The sequence below is a fragment of the Protopterus annectens genome, chromosome 1.part2 (assembly GCF_019279795.1).
Source record: "Protopterus annectens isolate FY-2018-M chromosome 1.part2, PAN1.0, whole genome shotgun sequence".
NCBI lineage: Eukaryota > Metazoa > Chordata > Ceratodontiformes > Protopteridae > Protopterus > Protopterus annectens.
In genome coordinates, this window is record NC_056727.1 from 1,019,656,920 (window position 1) to 1,019,677,147 (window position 20,228).

Here is a 20,228-nt window from a genome sequence, read left to right on the forward strand (position 1 = left end):
ACATAAATTTCTAATATCCTTTGAGTGGACGTGATAGCAAAAAAAGGCTGCTGAAGCAAGACATTCATTCCCCAGGAAGCACATTGTTCAAGTGCTAAAAGCACTAGATGTACATAGGTTTCTGGCATGGACAAACCAACGGTGTAAAAAAGGCAAAAACAGAACCAGGAAAACCAAAACCCTTTTTTGCCTGGCTGAAATGGTGCAGTTTAAAATAGACAAAATAATGCATCAAAACAGTAATCCCAACAGATTATTCAAAACAAATCAGTCAAGCGCTTTCTTCCAGGAAGCCTGAACTTCATCAGAACCAATTACATTTCAAAGACCCCCATTTAAAAAATATAGTACAACCAATCAAAAACACTTAACCCATACAAATGATAACATTTTAAAATGCCACAAATAAATTAATTAGTTTATACAAACAGTAAAAATATATGAAAATATTACATACATAACACAACTGTAATTCAAAGTGCCAAAGCTCTAAACTTTAAAAATGGCATAATAGAAATGTATTAGTTAATTCCAGGGGCGTGAACAGCATTTAGTCTTATTTGCCATTTCATTTCGGCTCTTTGAAGTGTGTTGGCCCAATCACCCCCCCTAAAATCCATATAAACAATTTCTAAAATGTTGTTCTAAAATGTTATGTTATGTATTGACATGATATTAAAAAATATTTTTTTCTGTTTTGAAGGGGAATACTTTAAACAGAATCAAGGGGTAGCTATGGGCTCTAGTTGTGCCCCTTTATTTGCCAACTTAGTTATGTATAGTTGGGAGAAAAAATATGTATTTAATACTGACTTTCAACACAAATGGTCCTTGTATTTATGATTTCTGGGCAATATTTTTTATTTTGTGGAAGACTGATGGTTATGGTGAAAGGTTCAGTGAACATATTAACAGTGTTTGTGATTATTTTAAGTTCACGTCCACACATAATAATGACCAAATCAATTACTTGGATGTGACAATTTGCAAGGAATCTTTGTTGAAAGAATTTTCTTCCACTGTATATAGGAAACCCACATTTTCTAATGATTATTTGGAATTTAGTAGTAATCACCCCTTTTCTGTGGAAAAAAAAGTATTGTTAAAGGCCAATTTAGAAGAGTGGCTAGAATGGGTTAAACATTTAACAGATTTATTAGAGAGATGGATGTACTAATTTTTTTAGGGATAGAGCTTACCCCGAAAAATTTGTTTTGGATATGTATAAGGTAGTGAAGGAGAATTAAGGGGTTAGGTATATTCCTCTATTGGGTAATTTTATGGAGACTCGTGGGGAAACAGTCAAGTCTGATGGATATGTGAGCAGTATGGTTTTAACTTTTGGTAGCAATAGCCAAAAAGTTAAGGACATTTTATGCAAGAATTGGGTTTTGCTCAGGGCTAATAAAGAACTTCAGTCAATTTTGGGGAATAATCCAAGTTTCGTGTTTAAAACTAATGTTAACTTAAAATATTTGTTTAAACATCCTATTTTGTTCAATGGTGTGTCTGAAAAAGGCACTACTGGTTGTGGGCATTGTAATTATTGTAAATACATTCTTAAGGATTCACTATTGTATATTGGTGAATTTGGTATAAGGGTGAAAACAGTTGTGGGCAATTGTGGAACTAAGGGTTGTGTCTATTTGGCGATGTGTCAATATTGTTCTAGTTTTTACATAGGGAAAATGGAAAGGATTCTCTGTAGAAGAATATATGAACATTTATACGCCATTAGACAGAAAACCACATATAATGCACTTTTTAGACATTTAAATAGTAATCCAGGTTCTACAAGATTTTTATTTGGCATTTTAGAAATTGTTTATATGGATTTTAAGGGGGGGTGATTGGGCCAACACACTTCAAATAGCCAAAATGAAATAGCAAATAAGATTAAACACTGCTTACGCCCCTGGTATTAACAAATATATTTCTATTATGCCATTTTTAAAGTTTAGAGTTTTGGCACTTTGAATTGCAATTGTGTTATGTATGTAATATATTCATATATTTTTATACATTTTACTGTTTGTATAAACTAATTAATTTATTTGTGGCATTTTAAAATGTTATCACATGTATGGGTTAAGTGTTTTGATTGGTTGTACTATACTTTTTAAATGGGGGTCTTTGAAATGTTTAATTGGTTCTAATGAAGTCCAGGCTTCCTGGAAGAAAGTGCTTGACTGATTTGTTTTGAATAAACTGTTGGGATTACTGTTTTGATGCATTGTTTTGTCTATTTTCAACTGCACCATTTCAGCCAGGCAAAAAAGTGTTTTGGTTTTCCTAAGTTTCTGGCACGGCACCAATGCTTAGATGGGCTGCTTCAAAAACAGATGTCTCCGAAATACTGTACTGTCTGTGTCTGGGTGAGATGATAACGTACAATGGTTCGAGTAATTCTGGGAGCAGCTGTCTAAATATGAACCATAATGGAAGTGTATATATAGTCTGTTACTTAACAGCTAGTTTATGCTTGATCTGAAGGAAACATGGTTAAATACCTTGCTTATGACTCTGAGAGGATACCATTTCCTTACAGATGACTATGTAGGCCAACGTAAAGTTCATTTACAAACCGGCGACTTCTTTTGTTCCAGTCCCTAAGATAGGCTAGCCTCATATATCATATACGGTGACATTTTGAGGAACAACAAAAAAGTCTCAAAAACAGTATAGAGGAATTTTGCAGCAATCCAGTCATTAAATATCAAAAGTGAGCATATGAAAGTTCTCAAGAAGCAGGTTATTGGAGGTACCATACAGATTTGAGGAAGAAGATAGAGAAAACTGTCTTCACCAAAAATGGACAATACTAAGACTTGGGTTTGGATCAGCAAACCTCAATCTCTAAGAGATGGATAATGCATCTAGCCTATTAGAAGCCAGTGCTTGATTTTAGTCAGAGGATTCAAAGGATTCTTAGAATTTATAAGTCAATTTAGTTTCACAAACATTAACACTTTGCCAATATAAACCTTCAGGCTGCAACTTCATTCTTAAAGTGGAGACTAGGCCAATCAGTTCCAGGGTTCATATGTGAGCACCCATCCGACCATACAGTTCCTGTTTGAAGGGTTTGAATGTGTTTCAATGTTTAACCTGTATGGGAAGAATATTCCAGTGATTTGGAGGGCACTGTGTAAAGAATCTTTCTCTTCACTGTGTTCTATGTATCTGTTGGTGATGATTTAAGTCTCTGGTTCTGGTGTTTGTGAATCTTTTAGACTTCTGGAGATTCAATAGATCAAAAACAGGATGGACTATGATGGTGCTGTAGGAAAAGAAACAGATCACCCCTCAAAAATCTGAGATACTGAGTAAACAGATAAGACTTCTAACTTTTCTTGTTAGTTTAGGGTGTTTAAACCCATAATATTCTTGAATAGGAACCTTTGGGGCTTCTTTAACTGTTTGAAATGTTTAGTGTGGTACACCTCAAAGTGGGCAGTGTACTACAATTGCTACATTTTGACTGAAGAAGAGGCAACTATTAAACCAGGTTTCAAGATCTTTTACTACATTTTTGTTTTGTACTAGGGTGGTGCAGCGGTAGCGTTGTTGCCTCACAGCAAGAAGTTTTCCCATTCGATTCTCGGCTGGAGTGAGGGGAGTGCCTTCTGTGTGGAGTCTGCATGTCCTCCCTGCAGTTGGGTGGGTGTTTGAAAGACATGCGTAAATGGGCATGCCTTTGTTGAAGGTTAAACTTCGAGCTGACACCTCAGCGTTCGTGAAAATCTACTGCCAATCATTAGCGGACTGGAGTTCCGCTGTGGCGACCCCTAACTGGGAAAAGCTGAAAGACAACAACAACTAGGGTATTGTCTATATCATATGAGGACAGGGATCTGTTTGCCGAATGGAATGATGGTATACTTTCTTGCATTTAATTTCAGTATATTTTCAGTACACCTGGCATTTGCTGGGGTATGGTCTTCTGAAGGGTACATTTACAGATGGGGTCTTGAGAATAACACCCAGTTTGAAGTTATATGTGCATAGTTAACCAAAGTTCCTGGTTCCCAGTCTGGAGATCACAGAAGTAAATGCCGAAATAATGGGGGGGGGGTCCCAACACAGAGTCCCAGGGGATTCCACTGGTTTCCCTCCAGGTCTCAGATGAAGGCACCTACCACAAGTTCTGTCTTTTAGCTAGTTTACTATTCATCTTACCACAAAAGATCTATTTTAGAGCAATTAATGTACCGCCTATGCTTGCATTTGGTATAGTGCCAAACACCTTGGCTAGATCAAAATATACTGTTTGAAAAGCATGATCACTCTGTACAGCCTGAGTGACCTCTCAAAGAAATTAAATGAATGTAATAGACAGCACTTCCCTGTGATAAAGCCAAATTTTTAAGGATCAAGCCTTATAGGATTTTTAATAGCATAACTGATGAGATCAGTTACAATACTTCCATAATTTTGCAGATCTGGCTGATTAGTTTATAATTACTGGGTCCTTGGTAGGCCTATCCTTTTGGAGGCTCATCATAAATATAGTACGTCATAAGCTGGGAACAAATCCTGTAGCAAGGCTTAGGTTGAACAGTTTGTCGAGGAGTTTAATAAGGTTATGTTCAGCACTATTTTTTAAACATCTAGGTATGTTGTCAGGTCCCAGTGAAGATGTATTTTTGGTCTTTGATAGCACCTGCTGAACATGTTTCTTGGTGATCCAGAAATTCCTTACACCTCATATTATCACCAAGGAACATTTTCAGAAGATGCTATCAAAGACCAAAAATACATCTTCACTGGTATTATAATGATGAATCCATACAATAAGTTTGGTGATAATAGGGGAAATACGGGATTCTCAAGTATGTAGTACTGTAATTATGAATTCATAGCACAAGTTTGGATAAACACATCAGAAGCTCCTTTACAAAACAACAATTACATGACGGAAGAACTCAATTTTCAGAAGGCTATATATGAGCTTTGTCTTTACATCTAGAGAGTTTATTTCAAATGAAACAATGGTTTATGATTCTCTTCCTTAGAACTCACTAAGCTATATGGTTTGCCATATTGCTAAATGCAGTTTGGGACAAACTAAGTTGTCCTGGTACCACAAACAAGGGTAAAGGGGTGGGGGGATTGTATAGAGGTTAGGAATTAATGTGAGTATTTGTAGATAGGTAGGATAGTGGGATTGTGGTGGGGTTCAAAGGGAAAGGGAGAGGTTAAAGGAAGTGATGTAGGGGAAGGAGGGACTTGTGACAGAATTAAGTGATAGGGATTAAGGGAAGTAGGCACATATGTCGTGCGTTGGTGGCCCTCCCACCCTCCTTTTTTGGATATGGATGGAAGATTTTGGGTAGTTTAAGGTGGAGAAGAGGGACAGGATTGTCCTCTTCTGTTCCCCCTCTAAAGAAGGTGGTTAGTTATTGGTTAATGATTGTTTGGTTTGGAGGAGAGGTGAGCAGGTACGCTGCCTATTTAAGTGCTGGGTGAGTAGGTACGCTGCCCCAGTGGACGAGGTATCAGGGTGAGTAGGTATTCTGCCCTGAGGTAAATTCATCCAGGGTGGGTAGTGACACTTCCCTGAGATTGTTGCTGAGGAAGACAATTAATGTTGTTTTTGTGTGTATAAGTTCATTGTACAATAGTGTTTAATAAAGGTCGTCAAATGGCTTTATGTGTTTGGTGTGGTTTATTTAAGGGGGGGGGGGGCAGGACAAATGCTATTTACATTTTCCAATCATAAAAACGGACAAATAAAAATGATCTCATGACAAGGCAAGAGTGTTCAAACTGAACCTGGTCACTATGTCAACAAAGTGATACAGATAATACCATTGCAGATATTAGAGGATATAATTCATGAGGTAAAAAATTTTTTTAGTGAAATAATTCCTTAGATTACCTTAATTTTCTCAGTGAAGAATCGATGCTGGTCAATAATTCTTTCTGATGCAACAAACAGGGCTTTCACAAATTGAAAATCGTAACTCAATAAGAGTTGAACCAAGGAACATAAGAACAGCATGCTAATTATGCTACTGAAAATTAGACACAGAATGAAGTATTACATTGTTAGTAAGATTCACAGACTCAGAATGCTTTCTGTAGGGCTAGTATGTGGAACACTGCATGGAAAATCATACAAGAAAAAAAGTACAGCAGAAATGTGCTATTAGTTGACAAGTCATGTAGTGTTAAGTTTTGTTGTGCTCTTCATAATGTGGTGAACCACTGGTGAAACGTTGACAATTTGGGGTGAAAATGTTAAAAAAAATAGTGACATTATAAATTGTGTGCAAACTTGATTAAAATACTCACTCCCAGTTGCTGCTTCCTACTTACAAAATGCCATATAAACACAGATGGATTTAGATATTAGTAGGAGATATACCCGATTTCAGTCGCACAAGGAGGCCAGTTTTTAAAAGCTTTAATTTGTGTGACAATGAACTTTCAATGATCAGGGTCAAATGTTTAAGGTTCTGATATTTGAATGTTGGACTTTGTGTAAAACACGTTAATAAACACAGATAATTAGTTTAATTATTCAATAACACAGAGCAAACAGCTGCTAGTGACATCGACGTATTCCTTATACAGAATCAATTATTTACAATTTTGATGTGTCTGTCCTCCTTTACATCAGTCAAAGACATTTCATAAACTCCTAAAATTGTGACTGTGGCCAGTGTTTGATAATAAGTGCATCCTAATGCGAATTCAGTCTGCTACAGTACCTTAGAGGTAATGGGGATACTCAAGTTTCTTTTTGTATGTATTTCCCATGAATGCCTGCCAGTAACAGGTGACTATCAATGAGGGGAACCATTAGGCATACTTTTTTGTTGGCCTCTCCCCCTTTTAACCTTTGTCAGCTGATGTGTATCTTTGTACATACTTTAAAGCAATCTATAATACTGACTACAGTGTTGCTTGTTACCTGTCAAAGAATAGATGCCCAGTCCTTACACAAGGTTCTGTACCCTGATCTCTATCAGATGGGAAACTTCTTTTGCACTGTGTCAGAAGACCACCTCTACTTGCTGAGAATGGATAAGCAGGCATTAGTCATTTTATTCCCATCCCCTTTGCAGGCTTCTATAATATTTGGAGTACTACTGGAACTTGTACTGTCTGACTCATAGAACTTCATTCCTATTTACAACAGGGCTGACTGCAATGGTCATTTTTTTACATCAAAGTCAGGTATTCATTTATTCTGAAGGGGACTGTAGACTCAGAATCTGTATATTTCATAGCAGACCCTATGCTACGCTACCCAGTTCGTTTTTCTTTTGTTGTGTTTTTGTTCGAGCTGTGTTTTACTTGAATCCGTGATTGATTTGACTATTTCATAGCAGAGACATGAGGGACCAGCCATCACACACTGGCAGATGTGGAGCTGCAAACTTTGCAAAAGCATCAGGTAAAAGGTTTTAGTGCTACAGTGCAACTAACAGTGGGCAAAACTGCCTTTCAGCTTATAGCCTGCTACAGACCACCCTCCCAAACCCAGGAACCCCACTCGGCCTTCCTGAGAACACTGGAAAATATGAAGATCTCTCCAAACACTATTATATTGGGCGACTTTAACTACCCAAACATAGACTGGGAGCATTACGATAGCTCCAACACCCTAGTCCAAAGGTTCCTAGAATTTATAAACTCAAATGCTATAGAACAACTTGTTACTACTCCCACAAGAGGGGAAAACATACTGGACCTGATCATCACCAACATGGGGGCTCTGTGCGCCAAACCAGAAGTGTATTCCTCACTGGTAAGATCAGACCATAAACTAATCTCACTGGATATTCACATCCCGACCCCACCCCCTGCCCAGAAAACTACAGTGAAAAACTTCTCTAAAGCAAATTTCACACTCCTCAAAACCGAGGTAGAATCCTTCAAAGCCCCCGGGCCTGTGGAAAATATGGCCGAGACCGCAGAATCCTTTATAAATGCATTCTATGAACACCTTCAGGAATGCATGGATCATGCAATCCCAAATAAAACCAAGACCCAATCCTTCAAAGGCAGGCATCCTGTCTGGTGGACCCCAGCCATAAACAAACTATACAATAGAAGGAGGAAGCTACTACATGATAGAGCAAAATCCCAAAAAGAGAAGGCATCTCTGATCAGTATTAGCAAAAAACTATGGGCACTCATAAAACCGTCTAAGGCCAGCTTCGAGAGAAAAATTGCACAGGACACTAAGGATAATCACAAGGCTTTCTTTAGTTAAGTCAGGAACCTGGGTGGGAATTCCCAGATATGCTCAGAATTAGTCCAAAATGACAAAAAATACACCGAACCCACAGACATTGCCAACATCCTAGCTGACAGGTTCAGCGCAAACTTCTTCCCCCCCTCCCCACCAAAAGGGCAAATATCTATCCCAGCAGAGTGCTGCCCCCCTGACATCTCAGATGCTCAGGTAAGACCCGCCCTCTCCAAAGCAAAAAACACAGCATCAATGGGACCAGACAGTGTCCCGGGCTGCATCCTACATGAACTCCAAGAAGAGCTAAAACCAAACATAAAACTACTGTTCAATCTCAGCCTTACTACAGGATATATACCCAAAGAGTGGCGTACAGCAACAGTGGTCCCTCTCCACAAAGGTGGTGCCTCAACGGATCCTGGAAACTATCGCCCCATAAGCCTGACTAGCTTGGTCTGCAAAGCTATGGAAAGGATCATCATGGATCTCATAAATAAAGATATTGGGGACCTACAGACACTGGATCCTACCCAGTTCGGCTTTGTTAATGGCAGATCATTCCTCTTAAACCTGGTCGATTTCTTTGAAACAGTCACCAAGGCCATTGACGAGGGGAAGGTGGTCCACACAGCCTACCTGGACCTTGCAAAAGCCTTCGATACAATACCCCGCTCAAGCATTATAGATAAGCTCTCCAGCTTAAATATAAACCCCTATGTCACTAGATGAGTTGCACACTGGCTCAAGGCCAGAACCCACATGGTTAGAATTGCTGGAGCCATGTCAGACTCCAAACCAGTTACAAGTGGCATCCCACAAGGCTCAGTCCTGGGACCTCTCTTGTTCGGTATATATTTCTCAGAGGTACAGGCCAACACGGAAGGACTGTGGCTGACCAAGTTCGCAGATGACTGCAAACTAGGCACCATAATCGACTCTCCAGCCGACACAAGCATCCTACAAAAGGGCCTCATAGAAACAAACAACTGGTGCCAGAGCCATGGCCTCAAGCTAAACACCAAAAAGTGTATAGTCATCCCCTTTGGCAAAAACAAAGTGCCCACAAATTACCACATAGGTGGTAATCCATTAAGTACGGAAGAAGTAATTAGGGACCTGGGGACCCAAGTTGATAGCAATCTCTCATTTGAAAACCACGTGGCCAAAGTGGTTAGAAAAACATTTTATATAGCCCACCTAATCATGAAGGGATTCATATCTAGATCAGGGGAGGTCATCGTGCCTCTTTACTCATCCCTCATCAGGCCCATAATTGAGTACAATGCCTCTTTTGGGATTTACCTTACCAGACACCTGCAGCAACTGGAAAGACCCCAAAATACCTCACCAAGAGGATCAAAGGGCTCAAACAGATGTCATATGCTGCCCGGTTAAAGAAACTCCAGCTCTACTCAGTGGCATACCGCCTGCTCAGAGGCGATCTGTGCCTGACATATAAAGCCATGTCCAACCCGTAATTAATGGACATGCTGCACCTCAGAAAATCCAAATCCCATCGAGCTACGCGCTCAAGAGACTTGAACCTCAGCACTCAAATAAATAGGACATGCTGGAGGGACAGATTCATAACCCAGAGGCTCCCTTCACTCTGGAATAAAATCCCAGTCCAGGTTAGGCAGAGTCCCTCATTGACTCTCTTCAAGAGGAATCTTGATGAGTGGATGGGAGATCGTAGGTTTACCCCGGGTATCACTTCTGTGTCACTGTTAGACAGATGCACAGTATACTAACCTCGAAAAAGGGCATAGCAAAATTCATTTAAAATGGGTGGCAAAAGCCAAACACACTCTGGCTAGGCTTATAAATACCCTAGGGCAGATAGCCTAGTATGAACCTATGAACCTATGAGCCCCTTTTTTACCAAGTTGTAACAAGCTTTGCCTCATACTACCACATACAATAACATGGAGGATGTGTTACCGCAGGTTAAAAGGAGTTCTAGTTCAGCCATAAATCCAAATACTATTATGCATTTAACCTGTGTTAAGGCCCAGTGTTAGTAACAATTATCTGTAAATATCTATTAATACGTGAAGAAAAAAGTGGCAGCAATTGCTATAGCTCGAGCTACAATAAGGTCACTAGATGACAAAAATGTCTTACAGCCCATTACTTTCATGTTTCTCCTTCAAGTACAGACTGTAGCAAACCACTTCGGCTGCGCAACAAATTATGTCATAGTTGTGCAGGATTAATCCTTCTAACCATGTGACCGGGACAGGCATGTGAATGATGTGTTGTCAGTAATAAATCAACATTCTGTAATTGCACACCCTGACAGATGCTCTATGGGTAGTTCAAAAACTGGAGACACAGATGATCTGAAACAAAAGCTAGTATGAAGATGTTAAGAAGCAATGAAGTGTTGAATATTTATTTGTAATTTTATAGTGAAAAAATCTATTGAGTTTCTACATCTGGCGTGAACAAATTAAAAGGAAAACATGAGTTCATACTGGTAACTTGGCATCCCAACAAATTTACAAAGCTGAGGGATTTCTTTTTTTTTTTTTTTTTTTTTTAAAGGGAAGAGATACACTGTGGAGAGTGCAGTAAAAGGATTCATCTTTAGAAATAAAAAGAAAAACAACCTTGGGCAGTACTTTGTAATATTTCTACTGGGCAACTCTGAAATTTTTTTAATATTTCTGCATTTATATTGGGTAGAGAAGGTAAACAGCAGGTGCTCTGGGTATTTTTGAGTTTTGATAGTAGACCCGGATTTGAGGATCCTTTCAAACTGGCAGTGACAACTTAAGCACTTCTGCTATGTGTCCTAACAAACACAGCACACTTATTAAATGCATAACTATTATCATCTTTCTTTGTCTGTAATTAATATTAACTAATCATTATTTATATATATATATATATATATATATATATATATATATATACATATATACTAACATGTACAGATACACCTTTATGAATATATACCTACATACACAAATATATGCTATACATAATGTGTGTGTGTACATGTACATTCACACAAAACAGTTAGCATAACCATGTCAGTAGATTTGTATATGTGCATACATTTGTATGCCTGTGTGTGTTCATGTTTGTGAATGATAAATTGTGAAACATACATACAAACTTTTGCATATGTGCACCCATACATACTCTCTCTCTCTCTCACACAAACACACACACACACACACACACACACACACACACACACACACACACACACACACACACAAGCATACTATTTTTTTATAAGACCACACATCAGGAAATATAACATAGTGCAAATCCTAATAATACATTACATGTATAAACTTCTGATTACTCAAGGCAAATATCTGCCAAGCTTAGAGCAACAGAAATGATAGCTTCAGAAGTAAGAAGTCAGCTGTAACTGTTCTGCTGCATCATTATAATAGAACCAACTGATCAACACTTCAGTAAAGACTGCAGAATCTACATTTGCACACAACAAGCTGGCCTTGTTCTTTAGGTCATATTAGACCTGGTACCTCTCTTTAACACAGCAGACATATACTGTTCCTTTCACTGACCTGAGCAATGCGGTAATGTCCCACTCCAGCGCCCATCTAACTGACACATGCGAGTAGAATTACCAATTAGTGTCTGCCTTCCTTCACAGCTATAGCGCACAACAGACCCTACTATATACTTGTCTCCTGATATCTGTGCATTGGGAGGAATGCCAGGATGGCCACAGGACACCACTAAAAGAAAGAAAAGAAAAGGCATTTGTCAGATTTACAGTTATAAAAACATCATTCTTCAGCTGCTGTAGTGAATTCCAGTACAGAGAGAGGCATTCATATTTACCAGTTCTGCACTGTCAATGTGAAATGCGAGGCAACTGCTCTGGACAGTGACAGTGTCACATATTACAACTACAGTGAATACGGTTTCAATATTTCTAGTTATATTGACTTAATGCTGGTATTTCTTTTTTGGATTGTGTTACTTGAAACCAAGACCAGCCCAGAAAATAAGAATTTAATCTTACTTATCCATTTATTACTGTATTTTAATGTTCTTTGTAAATGTCTGTCTGAAGTTTTATATAAAGTTTTATTTAATCTTCACTAAGCTGAAAAGGACATTTTCTGAATAAAAATGGGGAAAAAAACCCATCACAAAAACATATTTCAACAACAAGAAATGAACAGCCTATGGAATAAGTCTAAGAATATGTAACCCTGTTATTTCCTGAAGTCCTTTTACATAACGGAAGCTTTTCATTGGGTATTCATTTCTTAATGGAACAGTTGAACATGAAATGTGTTCTCAGCGTTCCTGAGTGTGTTAATGTCATAAGAGCTTAATGAGTTTTAGCAAGTTTCATTTGGCACTCAACATAAAGCTCAGGCTTGCTAAAGGTTTAATTGTTATTACAAGCATTCCTGAGGGAATTTGCTGTTGAGATGTATATACAGAATGGATGAATAAGCAGCAAATATATACAGCATGCTTATTATAACATTACAACGGATGGCTGTCTTTCATTGCTTTTAGCACACAAGCTCCAACAAATCATACCCTAAAATGCACATTTTACAGTGTGAAACAGAAATTAAACTGGCTGCAGGTCTTTCTGTGTGTATTATCTTATTTTTCTGTTTCATTTCCATCTGTTCCATAGCCCTTTCTATATCTAGCTAGCCACAAGATAAAGTGGGTCTATGTTTGTAACATTGCTGGAGCTTCCATGCACAAATTAATTCACAGTCTGTTCCCATACAAAATAAGCAAGGATCATACCTCATAAAGAAAGGCTCAGTATGAAATGTCAACATGGCTGCAGCTATTTAGACTTCACTCCATTTATGGTGAAGAAAATGAAGTTATGTACTTACCATAACGTTCCATGTTTGTAGTCCATTTCACCTACATTCTTGTTGGATGGGTTCAAAGCCAATATTCAGCTCCAACTCAGCCGATACTAAAGCTCAAGAGCTTTTACTGGCTCGAGGCTAACCTTTATCCCATGGTGCCTCATGGCAATTCCCCAGATCTTGTTTGCAATAAAGCACTAAGTACCTAACAGGTATGAATAATCAGAAACTGTATACATACAGACAAAAAAAATTACGTAATATTATCCATGTCAGGTGGACAACAATTATAACCAAGTCAGACAGCACCAGTATAGTCCAACAGATCCTCCAGAAACAGGAAGGGGGTAGGAGGGAGGGACACAAGAATGTAGGCGAGATGGGCTACAAACATGGAACGTTATGGTAAGTACATAGCTTCTTTATGTTATGTAGTCCTATCTCGCCGTAATTCTTGCTGGATGGGACAGTGTCCCTAGCACCTTTATCCCGGGTGGCTCAAGCAAAGAGCCTCTTCAGCACAGTGGACCCAAAGGATGACCTGTCCTGGGAGGCCACATCCAATTTGTAATGAGTGACAAAAGTATGTGGTCTTGCCCAAGTAGCTGCTGCACAAATAGTATCAAATGGGAGCCTAGATCTAAAGGCACATGAAGTAGATACTGCCCTAGTAGAATGGCCTTTTACTTTGTTAGGTAATTGTTTGCCAGCAGTTGGATAAGCAAAGGAAATGCAATCTGGAAGCCATTTTAAAAGAGTAACCTTGGAAATAGGCAAACCCTTATTCTTGTCTGAAAAGGAAACAAATATTTCTGAATTCTTTAGTCCTGTGTAAGTAAAATCTGAGAATTCTGTGAATGTCTAATTGGTGTAGTCTGTACTCAGATTTATTAGAGTGGTTTGGAAAAAACACTGGTAGCTCAATAGTAGTATTCAGATTATGTTCTGAGCATACCTTGGGAAGAAAGGAAGGGTTTGTCCTGAGTGAGACTCTATTCTTGTGGAAAATCATGTAAGGAGATCGAATAGTAAGTGCTTACAGTTCTGAGACTCTCCTAGCAGATGTTATGGCTACTACGAATAGTCTTTTCCAAGATAACAATTTCAGATCTGATGAAGAAGAGGGCTTACAGGGTGCAGACATTAATGATGTGAGAACTAAGTTTAAGTCCCAGGGTTCTGATGGTTGTTTGATCGGAGGCCTGAGAAGGAGAACTCCCTTCAAAAAGGTTTTGCAGAAGGAGTGTGACATGATGGGATTTCCCACAAAGCCAAAATGGAAATTAGAAATGGCAGGTAACTGAACTCTGACTGTAGCGGCTGCAGCTCCTTCATGAAAAATTGACGTAAGGAAGGATAAAATAGATTCGATAGGAGCTATATAGGGATCTAAGCCTTGGTTTGTTGCCCAAATAGAAAACGTTTTCCATTTGCTGGAGTATAACTTCTGAGTGGAAGGCTTATGGGATGAGACCAGAATGTGTTTGACAGAAGGGGAGAGGGGGATGCACCTGGCTATTCGTGGAACTGGAGCAGCCATGCTGTCAATTTGAGGGTGTGGATGGTGGGATGGAAATGCCCTGACTGATGAATCAGGAGGTCTGGAGATGGTTCCAGAATCCACGGTTCCTCCAAAAGGTAGGGACACAGGAAGGGAAATCATACTTGTCGAGGCCAGTAAGGAGCAATGAGGATCAAGGTACTCCTCAACTGCTTTGCTTTCTGTATTACCTTTGGAATAAGTGGAAAAGGTGGGAAGGCATAAAGAAGTGCCGGAGGCCATTCATGGATTAGAACATCCCTGGGTGACATCCCCGGATGGGGAATTAGGGCAAAGTAGCTGCTGCATTTGGTGTTCAGGTGTGTGGCGAATAGGTCGCAGCAAGGCTGGCACCATCTGTGAAAGATCTCTTTCGCAACTTCTGCATTCAGAGACCACTCATGAGGCATCAGAATCACTCGTCTGAGTTTGTCTGCTATCACATTGGATTTCCCTAGGATGTGCATTGCTACCAGAAAACGTTGAGTGTCCATCACCCGTTTCCAAACTCTTGAGGCCTCTCAGCAAAGCAGGTAAGATTTGGTTCCCCCTTGCTTGTTTATGTACCACATGACAGATGTGGTCTGACTGGATCACAATTGTCCCAGTGGGAAGGGAGCTATGAAGTGTTTGCAATACATATAGCACTGCTTTAATCTCCAGAACATTGATGTGCAAGTGGTTCTCATGGTTCTGCCAAGTACCTTGGACTGTCATTCCCAGATAATGCCCTCCCACCCTATCTGGGAAGCGTCGGTGGTCAAAACTGCTTTCTCTTGGGGAGGAACAAGTGGACAACCTAGGAGAAGCTGTTCTGTGTTTAACCACCATGTCAGATCCTTCTTGCAGGTGTTTGTTATGAAAATCCGATGAGATAATGGAAGGTCTAGCATCGACCATTGGGCAAATAGCAGCCACTGAAGTATTCTCATGTGTAGATGGGCTAGAGGAACTAATAGGATGGAGGAAGCCATATTCCCTAGGACTTAAAGGACTACCCTGGACTGAACTTTTTGACTGTTTAGCAAGGATCTGACTTAACTGCGTAGAGACTTTCTGGTGTTAGCCTTGCTGACATGGTGGTTGTGTCTATTTCTGAGCCTAAGAATACAACGTGCTGCGAAGGAGATAAGGCTGATTTTTTTAGGTTGACTGTGATGCCTAAACTGGCATACAAGTATAAAGTCTCGTCCCTGGTTCTGATGAGTTGATGCTTGGTGGTAGCAGTGAGAAGCCAGTCATCTAGGTACGGAAACACCTGGAATCCTTGACGTCTCAGGTGAGCTGTTACCACTGCCATGCATTTGGTGAACACTCTGGGGGATGTAATGAGACCAAAGGGCAGTGTTCGGAACTGAAAAATGACTGGGTCCCAGATGGAAGCGTAAGTGTCTCCTGGAGTGCCTGTCCAATCTGATGTGGTAGTACATGTCCTGAATATCTATTGAGAACATCAAATTGTCTTTCCCGATAAAAGGGAATATCAACTGCAGAGTGATCATTTGGAACTTCGATATCTTTACGGACTTGTTGAATTTGCTGAGATCTAGAATTGATCTCCAGTCCCCTGTCTTTTTTGGAACTAAAAAGAATCAGGAGTAAGTTCCGGATCCTATTTACTCTGTGGGGACTTCTTGGATGACTCTTTTTTGCAGCAACTAGATGACCTCTGATGTTGCATGGTCTAGTTGAATGGGTGGCACATCTGGCAGAGACCAGTTTGTTGGGGGTTCAGAAACAAAGGGAATCAGATAACCTCTGGATATTATGGTGTGTACCCAATGATCTTGCGAGATGTTTAGCCAGGCACTTGGGTACAGCGATAGATGACCCCTGACTGCCTCCAGAGATGGACAGTCAGGCAACCCCTCAGGGGTGATGAAAGGGATGATCAGAGAAGGTTTCTCTATCTCCCTGATGTTGCGGACCTCCTCTGCTGCGAGGGTGTCATCTTCCATTATATCCTACCCCTCTGCCTCTAGGGGAGGGTTGACCTTGTGCCTGAGGGAAACCTTTTTGGGATTTATGGAACCACATTTTCCCTCCTGTATTACTCTTGGGATAGGGTCTATATGGGAGGGAAAAATGGAATCAGACAACAGATAAGGTTTTCTCTTCCTGCTCGCACTTGGTCAAAGTCTCTTTCACCTGGGGTCCAAAAAGACATGAACCATCAAATGGGATGTTAGTGAAGGAAGACTTAAAGGATTCCATGAAATTACAAAGACACATCCAAGAATGTCTCCTGAGGGATATTACTGCTGCATCAGCCCTACTCGCTCCGTCTGCCGCATATGATATCAGCCTCATGGAGGAGTTAGCTATCGACGTAAGGGTGGAGAGCTGCGCAGGAACTTTATCCATGGATCCCGGAGCTACTGAACCCTGGAGGGTATCTCCCAACTCCTTCAGGAGATCCCTCTGAAGACGAGTAAAATGGGTAAGGTAATTCAGCGATTTTAGAGTAAATGCTGCTGAAGAGAAGTTATGCTTCCCATACCTATCCATCATCCTAGACTTCATGTTAGGAGGATGGATATTAGAAGATGTTTTGGATAAAGACTTCTTGGTTGCCGCTGCTACCACCATACCATCAATGGGAACTTCCTTATATGAAAAGTCTTACCTTCAGGTGCTGTCATGAATTTATTTGGCCTCCTCGGGATGGGCTCCACTGAGTCTGGGGAGGTCCAGGCTTTCCGCGATATGACCCCTAAGAGTTGCTCATAAGGCGGTGTCATCCAGGAGGTGGAAGGTTGGGAACCAAAGGCCTCAAGATACACTGATTCATCATCAGTAGGGTTAGAGGACTTCCAGTCACCCCTCTGTCTAAGGATTTCTAGGATGTCAGAAAAGGAGACATCTTCATAGGGGGATCTAGGAGACCCTTCAGATTCCTCCAAATCAGTGTCAGAAGTGACAGATTCAGGTGATTCAACATGCTTCCTCTTACACAGTCTCTTCCGAGGGAGCTCTCCAGTGGGATAATCTAGGGAGGTCTCGGAAGAGGGGGCACCTCCAATGGGGGATGCTTGGGTCTCTGGTTCTCTACACTGTGGGATGGCAGCCGGGAAGAGGTTGCTGCTGGTGAGACACAGGTTCTGAAGGTATGGCTTTTGCAGAAGATAAAGCCTTCTCTATAGCTTCAAAAGCCCCCCCCTGTTCTGAAGAAGACCTCCGCCCCGAGGAGATGGATGGTCGGCTCCGAGCAAGGGGGAATGGCTACAAAGCAGATGTAGGAGCCGAGCTGAGTCAAGCCGAGGCACTGAGAGAGAGGGTCAGTTCTGAAGAAAACTAAGGGTGACTGTCCCCCTCGGAGTTGACTCGAGAGCATCGGCTCCCAGATCCCTTGGCTCCAGACTGAGCCACTGAGGATAGAGTAATCGGTTCCAAGGAAGCGGGGAGGATTCCTGGAACCGACGGATCCAAGACTGAAGAATCCAAAGTTATGGGCTCAGAGAGCGAAGCAGTCAGAGGAGGAGCAGTGGTTTGTAAAGGTGTCGGCTCCAAGACCTTTGAGTCCGGAGAGGCTAATTTTTTTGCCAGAACTGGATCTGAAAACAGCCTCTTCACCACCTTGTCAATGTCCTCATCTGAGAGTGTCCTGGAGGATCTGGCAGAGACAGAAGGAGAGCTCCTCTTCACTAAAATAGAAGATCTTAAAGTAAGTATCAATATCCGGTAAATGTCTCGGTACCGAAGGTTGCCTTGGCATCGAGGAGACTGACGGTACTGATGTGGAAGAAGCTGAATCAGACCCAGAAATCCTTGGCTACACGGTTTGGTCTTGTTCAATGGCTCCGAAGCTGGGGCCAAAGATTTTCATTTTGAAGACTTAGTAGCTGCCTGACCAAGTTCCAGCTGTTCCTGGAAGGGACTGGTCATAAGACGCCTATTAATAAGTTTTCGTTTCTTCTCATTTAAGACCCTAGTACTAAACGCATGGCAAAAGGTACAGGGCTCTTGCAAATGAGCTTCACCTAAACAGCACATGCAACTGGTGTGACTGTCTGTCTTGTGAGCATCTATCACAGTTTTAAACCCTGAAGGACAATGATCCTTATGCTCTATATCCTTTTCTTTAGACATTCTGACTGAAAACTATAGTCTAACTAGAGGGGGCAACAACAATAACTAACTACTAACTACTAAGGTAACAATAAGATAGTGAAAGATAGAAAAGAGCTATACAAACATTTTTTTTTTTTTATAAGACACACACTCAGGGAGGAAAGGCCCTCTAACTTAAATGGGTACTATGGCCCTCTAACATAAATGGGCTGTACAATCCTAAGGGGAAAAATAGGGGTCAGAATCTCTCAAAACAGCCACACACAGAGATTAACAGTAATAAAGACTGTGATATAATAAAAAAAGTTGAGAAAAGCACTAGATTTAATAAATAAAACTGTTACTTAGTCAACGAGCCAGTAGGACACAAAATCAAAGCTTTAGTGGCAAACAAGATCTGGGGAATTGCCGTGAAGCACCATGGGATAGGGGTTAGCCTCGAGCCAGTAAAAGCTCTTGGGCTTTAGTATCGGCTGAGTCGGAGCTGAATATGGGCTCCAAACCCATCCAGCAAGAATTACGGTGAGGTAGGACTACATAACATGGAATATTTTTAATCTGGTCAGCACACCTGACTCCACTGTTGATATTCATTTTAATGTAAAGTGAAGTCACAAGCAGGTTTCTGTACTCACCAGGACATACAATTATATCACTGTTTATTGATAATGTTGTTGTTGGAATCTTCCAGATGACATCTCTCAGTGGTCACAACCAAGCACATAATGGAACCTCTTTAATCTTCTCTGTTTCAGTTCTGCACCTTGTACTGATCATAAGATCATAAGAAATCCTGGGTAACTGATTCTTGTGACCATTTATGCTTTGCCAGTACCTACCATCTGAATGAACCTTCTCTCTCTAAGAGGTACAACCCAGTACAGCCAGGGGTGAATTTGTTAATACCCATCCAATCATTAAGTTCCCACCTGGAGAAAAATAATGTATCACAGTGCTTAATTTGCATTGGGAGTCTATTCCAGAGGTATACAAGACTGTGTAGTGAACCTCTCTCTCCTTGTTTTACCAGTCAGTAAAGATTTAGATCCCTGATTCTGTTATTTGTTAGAATATTCAATTTGTGAAGATAAAAAATATCTAGGATGAGCAGGTCCCTAATGGCTTGGCAGGTAAGGCAAGGCATAGAGCTCTACTATGTAATTTATATGATACTGAATAAAGGAATAGTGCTTCCAATATTTTCTGTCAGCTTCTAGTTTTAAGCCAGTGATCTTCTTAATTAGGAACCTCTGGGGTCTTTCTAGTTGCTTGATATGTCTGGTGAGGTATATCCCAAAGGGAGTATTGTATTAAATAATTGGCCTAATCAGTGCTGAATATAATTGGACAATGATCTCTTTGGATGTGGGAGATATTCCCCCTGGTGGTTAACTCTGTTAAAAGGAAGGAATTGCTGAATACTGTCATTATATGCTGATAAAAGGAGAGGGCATTATCAACCCGAGTATCAAGGTCTCTAACAACATTCTCACTTTGGAACGGGGTACAGTCTATGTTGTATGCTAGTGGGAGGGATAGTTAACCAAATGTGACTATATTACATTTTGAA

General features: G+C 40.5%; 1 protein-coding gene across 1 annotated transcript in view; it reads right to left on the bottom strand.

The window, feature by feature from the left end:
- LOC122792225 (CUB and sushi domain-containing protein 1-like) overlaps positions 1-20,228 on the bottom strand; it is a 3,080,606-nt gene that overhangs the window by 601,551 nt on the left and 2,458,827 nt on the right. The window contains exon 51 of the mRNA XM_044059969.1: positions 11,755-11,928. Coding sequence (XP_043915904.1) covers positions 11,755-11,928 — 174 coding nt within the window. The remainder of the gene's footprint in view (positions 1-11,754; positions 11,929-20,228) is intronic.